General features: G+C 47.2%; 1 protein-coding gene across 1 annotated transcript in view; it reads left to right on the top strand.

Annotated features, from left to right (window-relative positions):
• The window catches only part of LOC136157207 (basic proline-rich protein-like), an 84974-nt gene extending 67074 nt beyond the window's left edge, over positions 1-17900 (top strand). The window contains exon 6 of the mRNA XM_065919199.1: positions 17746-17900. Coding sequence (XP_065775271.1) covers positions 17746-17900 — 155 coding nt within the window. The remainder of the gene's footprint in view (positions 1-17745) is intronic.
• The last annotated feature ends 2809 nt before the right edge of the window (positions 17901-20709 follow it).

The following is a 20709-nucleotide window of genomic DNA, read 5'->3' as shown; positions in this document are numbered from 1 at the left end:
GAGCCCCACGGACAGAGGAGCCTGGCGGGCCACGGCCCCTGGGGTCCCGAGGGCGGCTGAGCGGGGACACACAGGACACTGGCTCCAGCCCCCTGAGCTGCCCAGGAGGACCTGCTCTTGCCCGTTTTAGAGGCAGTGGTGTGTATCGCCCGATGCCAGGCCCCTGCTTTACGCTTCCCTCCCTAACCCCAGTCGCCTTTGGTAACCACAAGCTTGTCTTCTGCGTCATGAGTGTTTCTGGTTTGTAAATAAGTTCAATTTTATCATATTTTAGATCCCACATGGAAGTGATATCATGTGGTCTTTGTCTTTCTCTGACTTCACTTAGTATGATCATCTCTAGATCCATCCAAGTTGCTACAAATGGCATGATTCAATCTTTTATGGTTGAGTAGTCTTCCGTTATGCATTATATATGCCACATCTTCTTCATCCATTTAGGTTCCTCCCATGTCTTGGCTATTGTAAATAGTGTCCTTGTGAATGCTTGGGTGCTTGTATCTTTTTGAATTACAGTTTTGTCCAGGTATATGCCCAGGAGTGGGACTGCTGGATCATAAGGCAAATCTATTTTTAGTTTTTAAATTTATTTATTTATTTTAACTGGAAGCTAATCACAATGCTGCGGTGGTTCCCGCAGCACGCGGACATGAATCAGCCACGGGTGCACAGGGCCCCCCGTCCTGCACCCCCCCACGGCCTCCCCACCCAGCCTCTGGGTTGTCCCGAGCCCGGGCCTGAGTGCCCTGCTCTGTGCATGGAGCTTGAGATTTTAAGGAAGCTCCATACTGTTTCCATTGTGGCTCCCCCAGTTTATGGGTTGGCCCAAAAGTTCGTTTGGGTTTTTCTATAAAATGTTACAGAAAAGCCAATCAAACTTTTGGGCCAACCCATAAATTCCCACCGACAGGTCAGAAGGGTACCCTTTTGTCCATATCCTCAGTTTCTTGGCAATGATATTTTTAAGCCACTTGTTCACTGTTTAAAGGTTAAAAAAAGGAGTTCAGGTATTTTGATACATAAATCCACTTAAATAGCTCATATAAAGACTTTGATCTGCTTTGTTCCCTGATAGATCTCTTGGTTCTAAACCAGCCAGGAAAATAATAGGGATTGAATAAACATGTGTTAAATAAAAGTTTCAAAATGGTATTTTGACTTCTGCACAGAGAATGGGTCTCAGTGGAGGAGGAATGCAAATGCAGAGACTTGCTAGTGGGCAGTGCCACTGTCCTGGCAAGAAATGATGGGGTTCAGCCTGGACAGTAAGGATGGATGAAAACGGACGATCTCAAGCCACGATTTAAAAGATGGGCTAACAGAATGTAGTGGCATAGACACCGGGGAATAAGAAAGAGGGTGATGTCAAAGAGGGCTACGAGATTCGGGCTTGAGTAGCTGGTTTACAGTGGGAGCATCTGCTGAGATTTGCAGGCGTGAAGCGCGCCAGGAGAACGCACACAGAATCGATGAACTCCCAACGGCCCTGTCTTAAAACCCACCCCGAACCCGTTTGCTCCTCGCCACATCTCTGGATACCAGTCTAGTTGAAAGCGTCACTGTGTTTCGTCTGAATTTTTACTGCAGCCTCCTAATAATCAGTCTTTCTACTTTCACTCTCGTTCCTCTATAACCCACACAGCACTGACAGGGAGCATTTCTTTTAGTTTGCTTACTTTTAATTGGAGGATGACCGCTTTGCAGTACTGTGTTGGCCTCTGCCGTACATCACCAAGAATCACCCACAAGTGTGCACACGTCCCCTCCCTCTTGACCCCCTCCACCTCCCACCCCGCCCCTCTAGGTTGTGGCAGAGCCCCGGGGGCCAGCTCCCTGCGTCACCTAGCAGATTCCCGCTGGCTCGCTAATTTTACGTCGCTCACATACATGTTTCAGCGCTGCTCTCTCAATCCGGCTCACCCTCTACGTCCCCACCTGTGTCCACGTCCTGTTCTCTGCGTCTGCGTCTTACACGGAGTGTTTTTAAAGTCAGACTTACGGAGATCTAGTGTGCACACAGTAAAATGGACCGTTTTCAGGCGTTCGTTTCCACAAGCTCTGACAAACACAGACAGTCCTGAAACCAGCAGAGCCATCACGGGACAGGATGCTGCTGTCACATCTGAAAGTACCTCATGCAGCGTTTCAAAACACCCATCAGGGACTTCCCTGCTGGGCCAGTGGTTAAGAGTGCGCCTAGCAACGCCAGGGACAGGGGTTCAATCCCGGGTGGAAGGACTCAGATGCCACGGGCTGCTGAGCAAAGCAGACCATGCAGTACAACGACTGAGCCAGCGTCCCGCAGCCAAACGGAGCGAGCATCGCGGGGGAGACCTTCCCGACCCAACAAGGACAGCACGTGCTGCGGCGAAGCCCCAACACGGCCAAATAAACAAACTGAATAAACAAAATCATAAGCCAGATCAAGCCACTCAGCACTCAGAACCGTCTGCTGGTGTCTTATCCCTCTAGGAATAAAATCCACTTCCTATAAGGCCCAGAGGACATCGTCTTGTTGCACGCTACCCCTCTGCTCTAGACTCTCAGAGTTTCCTTCTTGAAAACTCTGCTTTAGTCAAACTGGCCTGTTACTCCTGAACATCTCAAGCCCATTCTACCTCAGGACCTTTGCCCCATCCCAGAGGTCTTCTCCCAGGAAACCCCAGACTTTTCTCCCCAGTTTCATTCTGGTTTCTGTGAAACATCACGCACCCGCGCACACACACACACACACAATCTCCATCAAGCTTTATCCCTTTAGCCGGCTTTATCTTCCTTCTTGCCATTTGGTTGTTGTTCTTTAGTTGCCAAATTGTGTCCCACTCTTCGTGAGCCCATGGACTGTAGCCCGTTCATGGGATTTTCCAGGCAAGGATACTAGAGTGGGTTGCCATTTGCTCCTCCAGGGGATCTTCACGACCCACGGACTGAAGCTGCATCTTTTGTGTCTCCTGCATTGGCAGGCGGATTGTTTACCACTCTGCCGCCTGGGAAGCCCTTTCAATATTAGATGACCTGGACTTTGCGCCTCCAAAAGCAAATAGGCCTCCTTCCCCTAAACTGCCACAATGAGGCTCATTTTACTGAGTATTTCAGAAATAGCCTCCACAGCAGTCCTCTTAATTAGGTCATGTGGTACAGTTTACATTTAGCATTTCACAGATTATGCCTTTTTATTTTCCTCAAAATTATTCTTGTGGCGCTTTTAAGAAAGACATTCTGTTGGCAAAGGGCCATTTGCTAACCGTAAGTGCCAAACTTCCCTACTGAGTGCCCCTCTGAGCAATGTACTCAGTTCTACCGTCATTATTATTATTGGCCAGGTTTATTATTTCTAGTCAGAAGTGTGTAAAGTTAGGGGGATTTATTATTTGCATGAACTGTCCAGTGCTCAATTATGTCAAGGCAGGGAAAATAAGTGTTTTCAACAAACGTAACATGACACCTTTGAAAGAAGAAAAGAGAGGAGAAATCGTTCCTCTGTGAATGGGAGAGAAGCGTGTTGTTTATTCCTCGTCTACCAGGCACAGAGGTTGTCCTGGGGGAGAGACAAGGAGAAGAGAAGACAGCTGGGGTTCAGGGGGCGTCGGTGTGAGCCGTGGCTCCCGTCGCCATTCCAATCATCTCACCCGAGGCTAGGGCTCTGAGCTCAGTTTGGGGAGGTTGTATCTCAGATGTTACAGAAACGGAAAGCTGTCACTTTCCCAAGACTCTTCAAACCTCTGTGCTCCAGACAGAAATTGGAAATGGTCTCATTTCCCCCATTATGACTGAACACATGTGGAGAAGCCAACAGCCTGAATCCAGTCCCCAGGTGACATCATTACTACATTCAGATAATTAAGGCAATCTCTCTAAAAATCTACTGATGTATTTGGCATTTCTGATTGGAATAGGATTGTTGGGTTTTTGACTTTCGTACTGAAATAGGAACGAGACGAAGTTGAGAGGAGAAACAGTGACCTGTCATTTTGAAATATCATGTGAGTCATGGCCAGAGCATCCTTTAAAACAGCCTTTAAAGGACTTCCGTGGTGTCCAGTGGCTAAGACTACGGGCTCCTGATGCAGGGGCTCAACCCCTGCTTGGAGACCTAGATCACACATACCACAACTAATACCTGGGGCAGCCTAATTAAAAATAAACAGCATTTTAAATATATATATATCCTTTAAAAGTTGCTCTCCCACTATCACGTTGCGGCTGCATGTTTAAATTTATAAGTTGATTTCATTTCTACAGTTGAGGGTAGAGGTAAGCATCTAGCAAAAATGTACAGGCACACACTGTTGAATGAATACATTTACTGCTGAGAATTTATCCTTCAGATGCATTTATACAAATTCCCAAAGATAACCTACCATGCATATATTCAAAGATGACATTGTAAAATTCTTTGTAATGGCAGACCACTGTACACAACTTAAATGTCCATCCATAGAAGACAAGAGAAGGAAATTCTGGCACATTAAACAATAAAGCTGAAAAACAGAATGAGATAATCTCTAAGTGCTAATGTGAAAAGACATCCAAGATATATTATTAAGTAAAATCAATCAAGCAGGATAGGCTGTGAGATGTAAGTGCCACTAACTTCAAGTCCTGCAGCTAGACCGGCTTCAAAACCCAGCTCGCCCACTTATTCCCACAGGACTTCGGGCAAGCGGCCTAATCTCTTTATGAATCAGCTTCATTTCTGTAAAATACAGATAATAATATTATTTGCCTCAAAAAGTACTGGTTGTGATTAAGAGTTAATAAAGAAACACTTTTTAGCCATTTTGTTGAAAAAGTGTCCAACCATGCTTCTAAACAGCCCACACCCTCCTGAATTCTTCTGATAACATAATAATGAAAGAAACGAACCTCCAGGGGCTTCAGTGAAGCGGGCATCGTGCGATACGCTTTACACACACATGTCCTCATCCTATCCGCACAACAGTCCTGCGAGGTAAGTATTCATGTTGCCCCCGTTTGGGCAGATGGAGGCAGCTGCCGACCAGCCCAGACGCTTCTTGGTCGCTGACGTCTTACGGCTGATGTCAGCTGCTCAGCACGGACAGAATCATCTGGGTCTACAGATGCTGGTCCCCGCGCCGGAACGTGGCAAGTCCACCCCCCACACACCAAGTAAAGCAGAACTCCATTCCTAGTGAAGCTAAAAAATAAGCAAAAACACTTTGGGGCCAGAACATAAACTTGGTATCTAGTTGAATGATCCAGTATCTATTCATTTATTATGTTAGCTATGTATCCATTTGAAATCATCTATATAAAATAATAAAGTCAACCCGAAATATTTTCCACTTTCTGATTGCACAACTCTGCTCAAACTCTTCTCACGTCAGGACCGTGTTTTGAGTGATCTGACATCTTGCTAATCAAAGTGTCATCCCACGACGCACTCTGGAATCCCCCAGGGGCTTCCTAGAAATGCAGATTCTCAGGCCCCACCCCAGACCCACTTAATCAGAAACAGCGTTTTTTATAAAATTCCCAGACAAGTTTTTAAAGTACCTTGGATATTAATTTCTCATTTAAATGCTTTCTTCTCTGCAATCACCCTCTGTGGTTTTTTTCAGTCTTATAATTTTATTGAGGCTTTCAATGGCTAAGTCAAAGATCTCTCTTGGTAAATGTCACATCACACTTGAAAACATGTGGCTTATTTTAAAATATCTTCTGATATTGATTTCTAACAGCATTCCATAGTGATAAGAGAACAGATTGTATGATTTTAATACCTTTAGACCATGAAATTTTTGTACCTTGTTTTACATCCCTGGATGTGTTCCAGTGTTTCCTGGTTTAAAGTGTTTCCTAGTTTATAATCCTTCAATAGAATTTGCATCCTACTGTTCTGTGAAAATTGTATAAATTTTAATTATGCTGAATTGGTTCACAATGCTTCTCAGGTCTACTGTATCCTTCACTTTTCTGTCTATTCATTCCATTAATTTTGAAAGTTTGATATTGAAACATCAGCTAAAAAATCTTAATTTATCTACTTAAAAAATAACTGTAATATATAGTGGAACTATATATAACTGTGTTCTGTATTTTCCAAGTCTTCTTGTAAAAGTGCTATCATACTTTCATAATTTAAAAAATGAAAAAGACAAATAAACATAAAATAAAATCCCCTATGCTTTCTGCGCACATTCAAGCTGAGACGCCTCTGGAACGTAGTGACCCAGCGCAGACGACACTCACTGTTGTCCACACGGGGGACGCTAGTCAATGAGATGGAATCTGGAGCCACTGGCGCCTAAGTGACGGATCATACACCATTAACGAGATTACTTTTCTTTTAACCTGCGTGAGCACCATGGAGTCACAGCTAGTGTTTGGACTATTAACGCGATCTTTAAGTGGCTTGTCACAGTAGCCGTTAGTTACAATTGTGAGCCCCTATTGAGAACAGTGATGAAGCTTTGTCCAGTGTCTTTGCCTCCTTTCATACCGATTATGGTGGCACTAGTGATAAAGAGTTCGCCCGCCAATGCAGGAGACGCAAGGTTTGATCCCCGGGGCAGGAAGATTTCCCAGGAGGAGGAAATGCCGATGCACTCCAGCAACCCTGCCTGGAAAAGCCCACGGGCAGAGGGGCCTGGCGGGGTAGCGTCCAAGAGGCCTCAGAGTCAAACACCACTGGGCGCGCGTGCACACACACACACACACACACACACACACCCCATGGGCAGAGGGGCCTGGCGGGGTACCGTCCAAGAGGCCTCAGAGTCAAACACCAGTGGGCTCGCACACACAGACACACACATACACAGAGGCACACACACACACACCCCCCATGGGCAGAGGGGCCTGGCGGGGTAGCGTCCAAGAGGCCTCAGAGTCAAACACCACTGGGCTCGCACACACACACACACCCCGATCAGAGTCAAACACCACTGGGCTCACTCACACACACACACACACACACACACACACCCCCCATGGGCAGAGGGGCCTGGCGGGGTTCCGTCCAAGAGGCCTCAGAGTCAAACACCAGTGGGCTCGTGCACACACACACACACACACACACACACCCCGATTACGACAGGGCCCCTCTGCAAGGCACGTGCACCACTGACTGCAAACACTTCTGAGAGCAGGACGCTCCACTCTAGCTGCCCCTGGGGACCACTGACAAACCACCACCTCCTCATCCCCACCCCGAAGCATCAGTTAGGTGAAACGAGGGCCTGGTCAGCTACAGCCAAAGAAAACAAAATGACCTGATACCACCAGGCTTGGAAACCACCTCTGTTTGACTTTGACTACACAACCGCATCCCGTGGGGGCCACTCCAACGTCCAGGCCACGGACCGAGCGGAATTCTCGGGGGTGCAGCCTAAGTGTCCTCATCCATCGCTGAAACGCGGAACCAAGCTCCCAGGTGATTGTAATCTGCAGCCAAGGTGAACAAGAAAGAGTTCTTTCTCATTCAAAACAAAGCGCGGGGAAACTGCACTCCCCGACAGAGAGGCTCTGGAAAGGCTTGAAAGTGGGGTGGCTCTCTGGGGTGAGGGGAGGGACAACAACAGAAAATGCCTGACCTTCGGACGCAAACGACAGACCACTGCATGTGCCCAGAAAACCCTCCAGAATCAAAGACCCTATTCGTGGAAGTTCAGGGCACATTTCCTTTGTAAGTCGCACTGTCCTTTTCTGCTGACAGTTTTAACCACAAGCTGTGTCTTACTCACAAAAGGACACAAGAAAGGCCACCTTCAGCTGGCTGGAGTCTCGGTCTCCCTCCACACACCCTTGTTAGCTGTGGCTTAATCTTCCTCGCCCACTCCTAAGCCTCCATTCTTCCCCAAGACGAGGCCAACGTGATCCTCACAATTCTGCCCCCGCCTCCTGCTCCATCTTCGACATCTCTGAACACTTGGCAATTCACCACACACCTCCGTAACTTAATTCACACCTGAGATGTTGGCAGGTGTCACCTCTCTGGTTTAGGCCTCTGGTGAGACTGCTGCTGCTGCTAAGTCATGTCAGTCGTGTCCGACTCTGTGCGACCCCGTAGACGGCAGCCCACCAGGCTCCCGTCCCTGGGATTCTCCAGGCAAGAACACTGGAGTGGGTTGCCATTTCCTTCTCCAGTGAATGAAAGTGAAAAGTGAAAGTGAAGTCACTCAGTCGTGTCCGACTCTTCGCGACCCCATGGACTGCAGCCCACCAGGCTCCTCCGTCCATGGAATTTTCCAGGCAAGAGTACTGGAGTGGGGTGCCATTGCTTTCTCCGTCTGGCGAGACTAGGACCTTCTAATTACAGCCCCTGACCAGCCCAGAAAAGCTGATCTATGGCCATTTGAACCCGGTGAGTGGGTGATGAATCTCCCTGGGCACGGTGCTGTCTGTTTTTCCCTGAGTCCGAGTTAGCTTTCCAACTGGGTGTCTGGCAGAGTTTTCCTTGGGGATGCTGCTAGAGGCAGTGGCCCCAGAGAGCATAAAGGTCAAAGCACCGGTGTGGTCTACACTCTGTGCTCCCGCATCCATTCATTCACTCATTCCCACATTTGTACAATTTCATGAGACATGTTGAGGCTCAGGCTACAAAGTTAAAAGACATTATCTCGGGCTTCCCGGGTAGCTCAGTGGCCAAGAATCCGCCTGCCAAGGGAGGTGACACAGGTTCCATCCCTGGTCCAGGCGGATCCCATGGGCTGAGGAGCAACAAACCCGTGCTCACAACTCGTGAGCCTGCGCCCAAGCCATAACTGAGGCCCCAGAGCTCCAGGATCTGCAGACCGCACCCAGAGAAGCAGCTGCAATAAGAAGCCCCGACCCACAATCGGGGAGCAGCCCCATGCACCGCTCACCACAACTGAAGAGCAGCAAAGACTCGGCACAGTCAAAGTGAATTAATTCTATATATAGATAAATAAAAGGACAGGGTGTGTAACTGTGCTGTGAGGCTCTGCTGTGTTATCATGAAAAGTAAATAAATAAAAATAAAAGACCCCATCTCCACTCCCTGAAGTGTGCACAACCAAAGCGACAATTACAGTCAAGTGTGATGGACAAAGGAAGGGGTAAGCCGGGGATCTTCACGGACTGGCTGTGTGGCCTTGGGAAATCTGCTTAACCTCTCTGTGTCTCAGTTTCCTTGTCAATAAAACGGAACTCCGGAAAGCGCCTAGCACTCAACTTGTAATGAATACTAGAAGAGTGCTTTGCACATCTAAGTGTTTGCTCAAGAAAATAAAGTAAAAGGCTGCTATGAACAGACCAGAGAATACAGAAATAAATCCACACACACATCAGTCATTTGATTTTTGACAATGGCACTAGGTAATTCAACGAAGAAAAGATTGTCTTTTCAACAGATGGTTGTTATACAGCAAAAAAGGAGATCGTGACTTACACTTCACTCTATATACAAAACTTAAAGTGCATCATGGTTCTTAGAATAATGTCTGAAATTAGAGAACTTCCAGAGGAGAACCTAGGAGAAAAATCCTTAGGACCTCATGCCTGGCAAACATTCTTACAGAGGACACAAGAAACACAGATGTTAAAATAAAAACAAATTAGACTTCCTCAGAAGTAAAAACACCTGCCTTTGAAAGATCTTTAAGAGAATGAAAGAATAGGAGAAACCAGAAAACCGAAGGGCAAGTAGAGGCCAAAGAGAGAGGCAGCTGATCCAGGAGCGTAGCTGTGGTTTTAAACAAGGAAAAGAACTCACACCGAGGCTTGCATTGGGCTCTGCAAGACAGTTAGTAATAGGTCCCCACCCCGTCGGCCCGCACCTTCCACGGTTCGGTACAGACGTCCGGCGGCGGTCCTGCCTCCGCCTGGGTTCTCAGCATCCCCTCCCTCTCTCCAGGCGCCCCGCCCGCGCGGAGGGCAGCTTGCCCCAGGCAGGGGGAGCCGCCCCCACCGCCCTGGGGCAGCCCACCCGGCAGCCGGGCTCACATCCCCTCACGACCTCTCCTACCGTGCGGAGACACGGATGGCGAATAAGCACAAGAAAATCACTCAACATCATCGTCATCGGAGAAATGCAAATTAAAAGAACGTTGCCAACCCACAACACACCAAGTAATATGGCTTTAGAAAACTGACCGTTTAGGGCTTCCCCCGTGACATCAGTGGTAAAGAATCTGCCTGCCGATGCAGGAGCGGCGGGTTCAACCCCTGATCCGGAAGGTCCCACAGGCCTCCCAGCAGCTAAGCTGGTGCCCGCCAACTGCAGAGCCTGGTCACCGAAACTCCGGGCTCCTGCTGCTGCGACCCCAAGCCCCTGGGCTCTAGAGCCTGCTCTGCACCAGGAGAAGCCTCCGCAGGGGGCAGCGCCTGCACCCGACTAGGGAGAAGCCGGAGCAGCAGCAAAGACCCAGCACCGACAGAAACAAGTAACAATTATTTTTCTAAAACTTGACAATGTAAGTGTCAAGGAGACTTAAAGCAAGCGGTGCGCCATGCATTGTTAGCGGGAAGACAAAATACAGCAGCACGAACACTTTGGAAAACAGTTTCGAAGTTTTTCGGCAGGTCAGACACACACTTAACGACAGGATCCAGCAATCCTACTCCTAGAATTTCCTCCAGAAAATGAACAAATGTCCACAGGAAACCCTGTGTGCAAATCCTTCCATACAACAGAATAAAAGGCCATGAAAGTAACGAACTACTGACACATTCGACAACATGGATAAATCTCAGAAGTATGACGCTGAATCAGAGAAGTCAGACACAGAGTGTCACTGACGACTAGGACTCGATTCATAGGACAGTCTGGGCAAAGCAGAAGGACAGGGACCGGAATCTCACCAGGAGACGCCAGCGCTGGGGGCGTGGGGAGGGAGAGGGCTGACGACAGACAGACAGACACGGGATCTTTAGAGGCGATGGAAACGTTCTTTATCAGTGCTGTGGTGGTGACAACAGCAGCCCTGGAAACAGTGCTAGTCACTGGTCGTTCTAACTCGTTGCGACCTCATGAACCGCAGCCCGCCAGGTTCCTCTGTGCGTGGGATTCTCCAGGCAAGAATACTGGAGTGGTTGCCACGCCCTTCTCCAGGGATCTTCCCCACCCAGGGACTGAACCCAGGCCCCCACAGTGCAGATGGATCCTTTACTGTCTGAGCCACAAGGGAAGCCCATGCGATACCCTCTACCTGTCAAAACTCTTATAACTGCAAAGGGTCAGTTTACTGTCTGTAAATCACACCTCAATTGGTCAGACAGAAAATACTAGTTAGCGCATGTGTCTTACAAAAGACTGAAATACATACTAAAAAATAAAATGTTAGCTGTGTGTGTTTAGGGTTTTTTTCCCTACACTTGCACTACTGCATATATTTGTCAAAATAAATAAAACTATGTATTTTACAAGGGTGAATTTTGCTGTGTGTAAATTTTACCTCAATAAACTTGACTTTAAAAAATTTTTTTTCAATGCCCTACTGAGAACTAAAGAACACAGAAATCACCTCCTGAGATTTAGCAACTGGATAGAGGGTTTGCATTTCATTAAAAGCTGCATAACTGTTTATGGTTGAAAACTTAAAATTTAAATCCCATCCTGATCCTGCTACCTACAGAGCCATGGAAAATCCACAGATAATTTTATTTTACTTTCAAATGTGCTATGTAGCTTTTAATAAACGTATTTTGGCCCAAATGTGTCATTCTTAGGCTTGCTGTTCAGTTGCTCAGTCATGTCCGACTCTTTCTGATCCCATGGACGGCAGCACACCAGGCTTCCCTGTCCTTCACCAACTCCCGGAGCTTGCTCAAACTCATGTCCATTCAGTCAATTATGCCATCCAACCGTCTCATCCTCTCTTACCCCTTTCTCCTCCTGCCTTCAATCTTTCCTAGCATCAGGGTCTTTACCAATGAGTTGGCTCTTGACATCAAGTGGCCTAAGCATTTGAGCTTCAGCTTCAAGATCCACTGAATGGCCAAGCGCTGTGCTCAGCCACTCAATCGTATCCAACTCTTCATGACCCCTGGACTGTAGCCTATGATGCTCCTCTGTCCATGGGATTCTCCGGGCAAGAATACTGGAGTGGGTTGCCACACCCTCCCCTAAGGGATCTTCCCAACCCATGGATCAAACCCAGGCCTCCCACATTGTAGGCAGATTTTCTTGACCATAGTGAATGAGAAAGTTCATAAAATCTGTCAATATTTTACTGGAATTAAAAAATAATAATAAATAAAGAAAAGCTGTCTGAGGGTGTCAGAAGGACTTCCAGGAAGAGATGATGTTTAAGCTGGATTCTGAAAGAAAAGTGGAAGCTTCTCTTTCAGGAACTGCTAAAGAGCCTCTTGATCAAGGTGAAAGAGGAGAGTGAAAAAGTTGACTTAAAACTCAGTGTTAAAAAACTAAGATCATGGCATCCAGTCCCATCACTTCATGGCAAATAGAAGGGGAAACAATGGAAGCAGTGACAGATTTTCTTTTCTTGGGCTCCAAAATCAATACAGACGGTGACTGCAGCCATGAAATTAAAAGACAAAAGAAGAAAAGTTATGACCAACCTAGACAGCAAATTAGAAAGCAGAGACATCACTTTGCCCACAAAGGTCCATACAGTCAAAGCTACGGTTTTTCCAGTAGTCATGTTTGGATGTGAGAGACAGACCATAAAGAAGGTTGAGCTCTGAAGAACTGATGCTTTTGAACTGTGGTGAGGAGAAGACTCTTGAGAGTCCCTTGGACTGCAAGGAGATCCAACCAGTCCATCCTAAAGGACATCAGTCCTGAATATTCATTGGAAGGACTGAAGCTGAAGCTCCAATACTGTGGCCACCTGATGTGAAGAGCCGACTCATTGGAAAAGACCCTGATGTTGGGAAAGATTAGGGCAAGAGGGGAAGAGGGTGCAGAGGATGACACGTTCAATATTAAAAGCATCTCAATGGACATGAGTTTGGGCAAACAACGGGAGATAGTAAAGGCCAAAGGAGCCTGGCCTGAGGAGTCAGACATGACTTAGCAACTGAACAACAACTTTGGTGGAGGGTCTTGTATGTGATTGGAAATCCACACAGCAGAATATATACTGGGAAGCTGCTCTGGGTTAAGCTTCAGGTTGGGGCAGGTTTTCCAGCCTCGCCACTACCGACCTCTGGGGCCAGGAGTTCTCTGTGGGGTCTGTCTGTGCACCGGAGGCTGTTGAGCAGCATGCCTGGCCTCCTCCCACTGGATCCCGCTGGATCCCACTGGATGCGACTAGATGCCGTTTCCCCGTTGTGACATCCCAAAATGTCTCCAGATGTTGCAAACGTTCCTTGGGAACAAAACCAACAGCAGCAGCGCCTGAATCTTTGCCCAGGGACACTGAGACACGGATGAGGGCGCCTCTGTGATGGCGCAAACTGAGTCTCATTGCAGGAAAAAAGAGAGGGGACCGTCTGCACTAGTTCACGTTACAGATTATTGTGCGTGTGGGTGCATGTGTGTGCATCTAAAATGAACTAGGCCCAGGTTTCCCTGGTGGTTGTGGTTTAAAGTTCTACTTGCAATGCAGGGGACAGAGGTTCAAGCCCTGGTCCGGGACGTTTCCACATGCCATGGGGCCGCTAAGCCCGTGGGCCACAACTATTGCACCTGTGCTCTAGAGCCCGAGGGCTGCAACTACGGAAGCCTGAGCGCCCTAGAGACTGCTCTGCGACAAGAGAGCCCCCTGCAATGAGGGGCCCATGCACTGCAACAAAGATTCAGGGCAGCCAAAAAGTAAAATAAATGTACCTTTAAAAAGAGATAAAAATAATAATAGTATAAGCTAGGCCTACATGAGGCATGGTTGGGTAAGCAGAATTTAGAAATCTAATGCCAGGCCTGCGGGGCTTAAATCTGAACTCTGCTACTTAGAAAATGAGCGATTTGGGAGGCATCTCATTTAACCTATGTACACTCATTCCCCTGCTTGAAGAACATGGGGCAGAAAGCAGAATCTATATCAACGGATTGTCAAGAGCATTAAATAAGTAAAGACTGGAAAGCTCAGCGTCTGAGATGTGGTACAGCTGCTGCTGCTAAGTCACCTCAGTCGTGTCCGACTCTGTGCGACCCCGTCCCTGGGACTCTCCAGGCAAGAACACTGGAGTGGGCTGCCATTTCCTTCTCCAATGCATGAAAGTGAAAAGTGAAAGTGAAGTCGCTCAGTTGTGTCTGACTCTTCGCGACCCCATGGACTGCAGCCTACCAGGCTCCTCCGTTCTCGGGATTTTCCAGGCAAGAGTGCTGGAGTGGGGTGCCATTGCCTTCTCCAGAGATATGGTAAGAACTCAATAAATGAACTCGACAAATGTTAGTTGTTTTAATTTTTCCCTAGTTAAGGCTAAAAGCTCTCCAAAAGTCTTTAACAAGTTGTGTACATTTTACCTTAAGTCCAATAGATACTTCATAAATATTCAAGGGAAACGGGAGGGAATACATAAATTATTAACTGGTTATAAGTTACTCTGATCTCAAAATAAGACTGTCTACCTAACAGAATGGCAGCAAGAAGAAAACCTTCGCAAAGTTCTCAGCGCTGCACCTGATACTTATGTGCTCAGGACATCTCTTAGTCGCTGCTATTGTTGTTATTATTGTAAGTGTCATGTTACGATGGCACCAAGAGATTGTCAATCCAAGAGATCTTAACTGGGTGAGCTTCTTCTGGAAAACAACTTAGACTCTGAGATTTTCTTCAAAGACTTGATCTCTCTAAAAGGTACCAGGGGAGTCCCCCCAGTGGCCGAGCGGCTCGCAGCGCCGCAGCTCGGGTTCGATACTGGTCGGGAACTGAGGTCACGCTATGAAGCATGGCCAAAAAAAGGTACCAAAAAAGATCCCTTTGCAGTTTCCAAAGTTGGCCAGGGAGCCGGGGAGCTGTGACAACATCCATTTACGCTGAGAGGGAGGCAGAGCGGGTGGGACAGAAGGCAACAGTGTTGGCCAGAAGCTCACTCACTCGCCCACTCAGACCGGCTGTCGGCCCGCGTCCTGGCTTCATTGAGCACCATGGAGATGAAGAATGATGCGGATGGGGATAAAAGTCTGGCCCCAAACACGTGAAACTGTTCAGTCTGTGTGGATGGCTTGCACGAACTCAAGCATACTCTGCACTCATCCGAGGCGGGGGGCAGAGGCAGGGCCGCCGGTGGGAGGGCAGGTGGGTGCGTCCACCGTGGGGGTAGTGGTGGAGGCTGGCACCTCGCACGCTGTCATTTCTGGGCCTGAGATGAGAAGCTGACCTTTGGAACTGTCAGCGGGCAGTGGTGAGGAGGAGAGAGGAGAGCATCGGCTTCCTTCTTGGAAAACTCTCCCTTCAGCCCTGTTAGGAACTGGATGTCTGTGTCCCCCAAAATTCATATATTGAGCCCCTGACCTTCAACGTGGCTCTTTGGAGGTAGGGACTTTGGGAGGTAACTGGGGTCAGAGGAAGTCACGAAGGTGGGACCCTCATGATGGAGTTAGTGCCTTTATAAGGGGAGACACATACGATGTGAGACTTGGACCATAAAGAAGGCTGCTGCTGCTGCTTCTGCTAAGTCACTTCAGTCGTGTCCGACTCTGTGCGACCCCATAGATGGCAGCCCGCCAGGCTCCCCCGCCCCTGGGATTCTCCAGGCAAGAACACTGGAGTGAGTTGCCATTTCCTTCTCCAGTGCATGAAAGTGAAAAGTGAAAGTGAAGTCGCTCAGTCATGTCCGACCCTTAGCGACCCCATGGACTGCAGCCTACCAGGTTCCTCCGTCTATGGGATTTTCCAGGCAAGAGAACTGGAGTGGGGTGTCATTGCCTTCTCCACCATAAAGATGGCTGAGGACTGAAGAATTGATGCTTTCAAACTGTGGTGTTGAAGAAGACTCTTGAGAGTCCCTTGGACTGCAAGGAGACCAAACCAGTCAATCCTAAAGGAAATCAACTCTGAATAGTCATTGGAAGGCCTGATGCTGAAGCTAAAACTCCAATACTTTGGCCACCTGATGTGACAAGCTAACTCAATGGAAAAGCCTCTGATGCTGGGAAGGATTGAAAGCAAAAGGAGAAGGGGTCGACAGAAGTGAGATGGTTGGATGGCATCACCGACTCGATGGACTTGAGCTTGAGCAAGCTCCAGGAGGCAGTGGAGGACAGGAGCCTGGCGTGCTGCGGGCCGTGGGGTCGCAAAGAAGCAGACACGACTCAGCGTCTGAACAAAACAAGGGGAGACCCAAGACAGCTTGCTCTTTCCCTCCACCATGTGAAGATACAGCCAAGAAGGGCCGTCTGCAAGCCAGCAAGAGAACTCTCTCCAGGAGCCAACCACACGCGAGCTCTGGCCTTAGACCTCCAGCCCCCAGACTGTGAGAAAATCAATTTCTATTGAAGCCACCCAGTATTTTATCATGGCAGCCTGAGCTGACCGACAAACCTCCTCTAAATCTCAATTCAAAAAGCAAATTCTTGAGTTCCCTGCACTTCCTTGAGGAAGTCCGTGTTTAAGTGTCAAGAGTTCAGTGTTTAAGATCCCGCTCTTCCGCTGCAGGGGCCTGGGTCCCATCCCTGGTCCAGGAACTAAGAGCCCACATGCAGTGCAGCCCAGTCGAAAAGCCAGTTCTCAAGGACTGTTTTCTTACTGAGGTAGATTAGCGACGGGCCTTCAGCTGCATGCTCTGTTGAACCCTCCCTCTCTCCTCCATGGTTCTTGATGATGTGTGGGAATGCTCCGTGAACATCTACCCTATTCTCCACGCCTTGATGTGAAATCTCCATGAAGACAGGACAGGATGTGTCCATCCTTTGCACCTAACACGAGTGTAGCAGGTTTATATGACGTATGTGTCTTGGGGGGACATGGGGGGCTAAAGACTGCCCCATCACACCAGCATGACGGCCAGTCTCGCGTCTGCTCTTCCAGCTGCCGTGTCAGAGGCTGCGTCCTCATCAGCGTCAAATGCTGGCTCACGTGTGCAGTCTGACGTCTGACTTCTAGACCTCTTGTCCCAACCCACTTCATCCTGCCTTTCAATCTCCATGTCGCCACTGTCGCTAGAATTCAAACCCCCATGTCTTATTCCTTTTCCTCACATTTCTTTTGACATACTGAGGTAGGAGGAGGCCATTCTGGCTCATCTGTGATTTGACTTGAACTTGGCGATAATTGGAAGACTCTGCCTATGGCCTGTCGGTTTCTGCTGTTTAGTCGCTAATTTGTGTCTGACTCTTTGAGACCCCACAGACTGCAGCCCACCAGGCTCCTCTGCCCACAGGATTTCCCAGGCAAGAAAACTGGTGTAGGTTGCCATTTCCTACTCTAGGAGCTCTTCCCAACCCAGGGATCAAACCCATGTCTCTTGCATTGGTAGGCAAATTTTTTACCACTGAGTCCCCTGGAAGCCCAAGCAGGCATTGTACATCAGCTTTAACTGTTAGAGAAAAGAACGCATTGATAAATTAAAACAGAGTAACTGTGCTTCAGCCATTCAAAATGGAGCTGGGTGGCCACTGTGGATGTGGTTTCCGACACTTCCTGCATCACTGAGAACTGGAATTTTCTGAAAGGTATCTGACTCCTGGCCGCCATCATCCATTCTCAACACAGTGTCTCCCGGGGGCTGCCAGCTGCAGCCTTAAGGACTGAAGGTGTCCGCTTATAAACACGCAGCCATTACAGACTCACTCTGATCCTTACTTAACCAGTACCTTACTTCTTACCAGTTCAAATCATAATTCTTGATAAACAGCTCATGAAACGAGCTGTAATCTTGCAGCTGTAGCCTTTATAAGCCTCCCTCATCTTGTAGACCAGCAGAACACAATTCAAGTGCCCTTCAACCTGTGTCTCCCCGGCTACGTGAAGGAGGAAACAGACAGAGCTGGCTCCCGTCTCAGGCCAGGCTGCGAACCTCAGGCCACACGCATGGTCACCCTCCCAACGGACTCTGAACTTTGCGCCTAGTGTCCATAGAAATGGCATACCAATGGAAAACCAGATCCCCGGATAAAAGAGCCTCAGGACTTGGACTCTCGTTGCCTAAAAGAATATGCTAATTATCTCTGTAACAGAACAAAGTCGTAATTCCATTATGTTTATTGGAATATGACCACAGGCCTATTGATAAATATCCACTGTTTATCTAGTCTTGTGACACATGAGTCATGGGTTAACTTTGATCATATCTCTCTTTTACCTTGTCCAGACTAGTTTCGAGGAATTTGGGGAGGTGGGTTTGAGCAAGTACGCCTAGGGTATATAAGGTTTTCTCAAAAACTGGTCGGGGTCCTTGGCTAAGAGGAGGCTCTGCCTTGGGCCCACCGGTGTAATAAACTGCACTCCACTATCTGCATCATCCTTCTGAGTGAGTTTGTTTCCTGGGACGCGTGGCTACAACAATAGTACGCAGTTTGACTCAAATAGCGCACTTTTCTATTTCTGTTATAGAGTGTTTCTTGGTTACTTCTGCAGACAGAACAAATATGCTATCCATGAAGTTGTGAAGGAAAAAGAAATTCATGCTAGTTTTGCTGTTGCCCCTCCACCGGCAAAAGTCACAGCCACCGCGTGTGGTAAGTGCTGAGGAAAGATGGAAAAGGCCTGACATTTGTACAACGAGATATTCTGAGAGACAGACTACACTCACATCGCTTTCATTCCAGTAGTTGTTGCTGTTGTGGCTCAGTCGCTAAGTCCTGTCCCACTCTTTGCGACCCCGTGGACCACAGCACGCCAGCCTCATCTGTCCATCACTATCTCCCAGAGTTTACTCAAACTCATGTCCATTGAATAAGTGATACTATCCGATCATCTCATCCTCTGCCGTCCCCTTCTCCATTTGCCTGCAATAATTCCCAGCATCAGGGTCTTCTCCAAGTCAGCTCTCTGCATGCGGTGGCCAAAGTATTAGAGCTTCAGCTTCAGCAATAGTCCTTCCAATGAAATTCAGAGTTGATTTCCTTTAGGATGGACTAGTTTGATCTCCTTGTAGTCTGAGGGACTCTCAAGAGTCTTCTCTAGCAACACAATTCAAAGGTATCAATTCTTTGGCACCCAGCCTTCTTTATTCCAGTGTATTGTTATAATTGCTCTATTTTATTATTAGTTATTGCAGATAATCTCTTACTGTGCCTAAGTTATAAATCAGACTTTATCATAGGTATGTATAGATAGGAAAAAAACATATTGTGTATGGGTTTTGGTACTATCCACAGTTTCAGGAATCTACTAGGGTTCTTGGAACAGAAGCAGGTAATAAAATGTACAACCTGGAATTTGGCTCTGAATGGGGAGCTGACCTTCAACCTAAATATTCTAAATATTTATGCACCTAGCACCAGAGGTTCAAAATACATGAAGCAAAACTGATAGAGTTGAAAGAAGAAATAAATCCACAATCATAGTCAGAGATTCCAATACCCCCTCTCTCAAAAATGAATAGAGAAAGTCAGCAGAAAACCAACCCACAGACCCTAATTGACGTATTAGAACCCTCCTCCCATGGATGCAGAAAACACCTTCTTTTCAAGGGCACCTGGACCATTTCGAGAGTACAGGGCAGCTCTTGCGGAATCAAGGGGGAAAGAAAAAGCTGGAGTGGTCCAAGTCTGAGCCACTACCTGCAAGGCGTGGTTTTACCATCCAGACAAGCTTCTTTCAAATCCCACTGTAGTCAAGCAGTGGTTAATAAGGCAGTGATTACCTTTAGCAAAATAAATAGCCAATAATGAAGGAGATTTAAAAGAGAGATGAAGATGCGTGCAAGGAGGAATTGCGCCAGCAAGCTCAGCATCAGTTCTCAAAGGAGGCAGAGAAACCTACTCATCGTAATTACAAATGACTTCCAGTTTTCTGTGAATTAATGTATTCTTTAAGAAGTCATTGCATTCCTCGATATCCAATTAGACAAATGGCACCGAGGTTTTCATGCTTAAGAAAACTCAGTGTAAACATTTTAAAAAGAGGATGACACTTTTGTGTCTATAATTCTTGCTTCATCTTACTTGTTAATAGCTCTATGTTTCTTGTTTATTTTACAGAGGTACTCAGGCCCATGGTATGCATACTGATTTTTGTATGTGTATGTGTTGTGAATTTGAATGAATTCTGTCCTTGAAGATGACCACTTGGGTAAAATAAATCTTGAAGATAATAAATTAAATCTCAGAAGTAGATGTTTAGGTACAGATCTCGTTTTGTATTTTTTCCCACTCTCTCCTAATCTGTTTCCTCTCTCATCAGGTCACCTCTGTCCTCCAAAGAGATGATCAGTTACTGCTGTTGGTCTTACATCAACATGTCTCACACAAAAAAGGGGAAACTGCGCTTTCTTACGGATTCTAAATCAATTACATTAACTGTGTAACAGAATACATGCCCATTCTGTTTAAATTGTTGTTTAGAAGAATCTGCTGAACCTTGAAAAACTAGAAAATACAGTAAAACATGATTGCATTTTGTGAGCTCAAGCCAAGTAGTTTTTGATGTTCAACTGTAACATTAGATTATTCTTCCTCACAATCATCCCTCCTTCTTAGGCAGTGTTCTTCCTGGTATTAAAGACATGCTGAAGAAAGTGACGATTCAGATGCTCTGTTTTAAGAGCATGACAACCCCTGTTGCCTACCTGACTGTTCATCTTGCTGGTGAATGCACTGTGTGATCACTGATGATAACGCTCAGTGAATGATGAATGTTCAACCACAGCATCCCTGTAGCTTTTTCCTTCTTCCGACTTCCCTGCAGGCCTCACGTGTCACCGTTTCTAAGCAGC

The sequence above is a fragment of the Muntiacus reevesi genome, chromosome 2 (genome assembly GCF_963930625.1).
Source record: "Muntiacus reevesi chromosome 2, mMunRee1.1, whole genome shotgun sequence".
NCBI lineage: Eukaryota > Metazoa > Chordata > Mammalia > Artiodactyla > Cervidae > Muntiacus > Muntiacus reevesi.
This window is presented reverse-complemented; position numbering and strand designations above follow the sequence as displayed.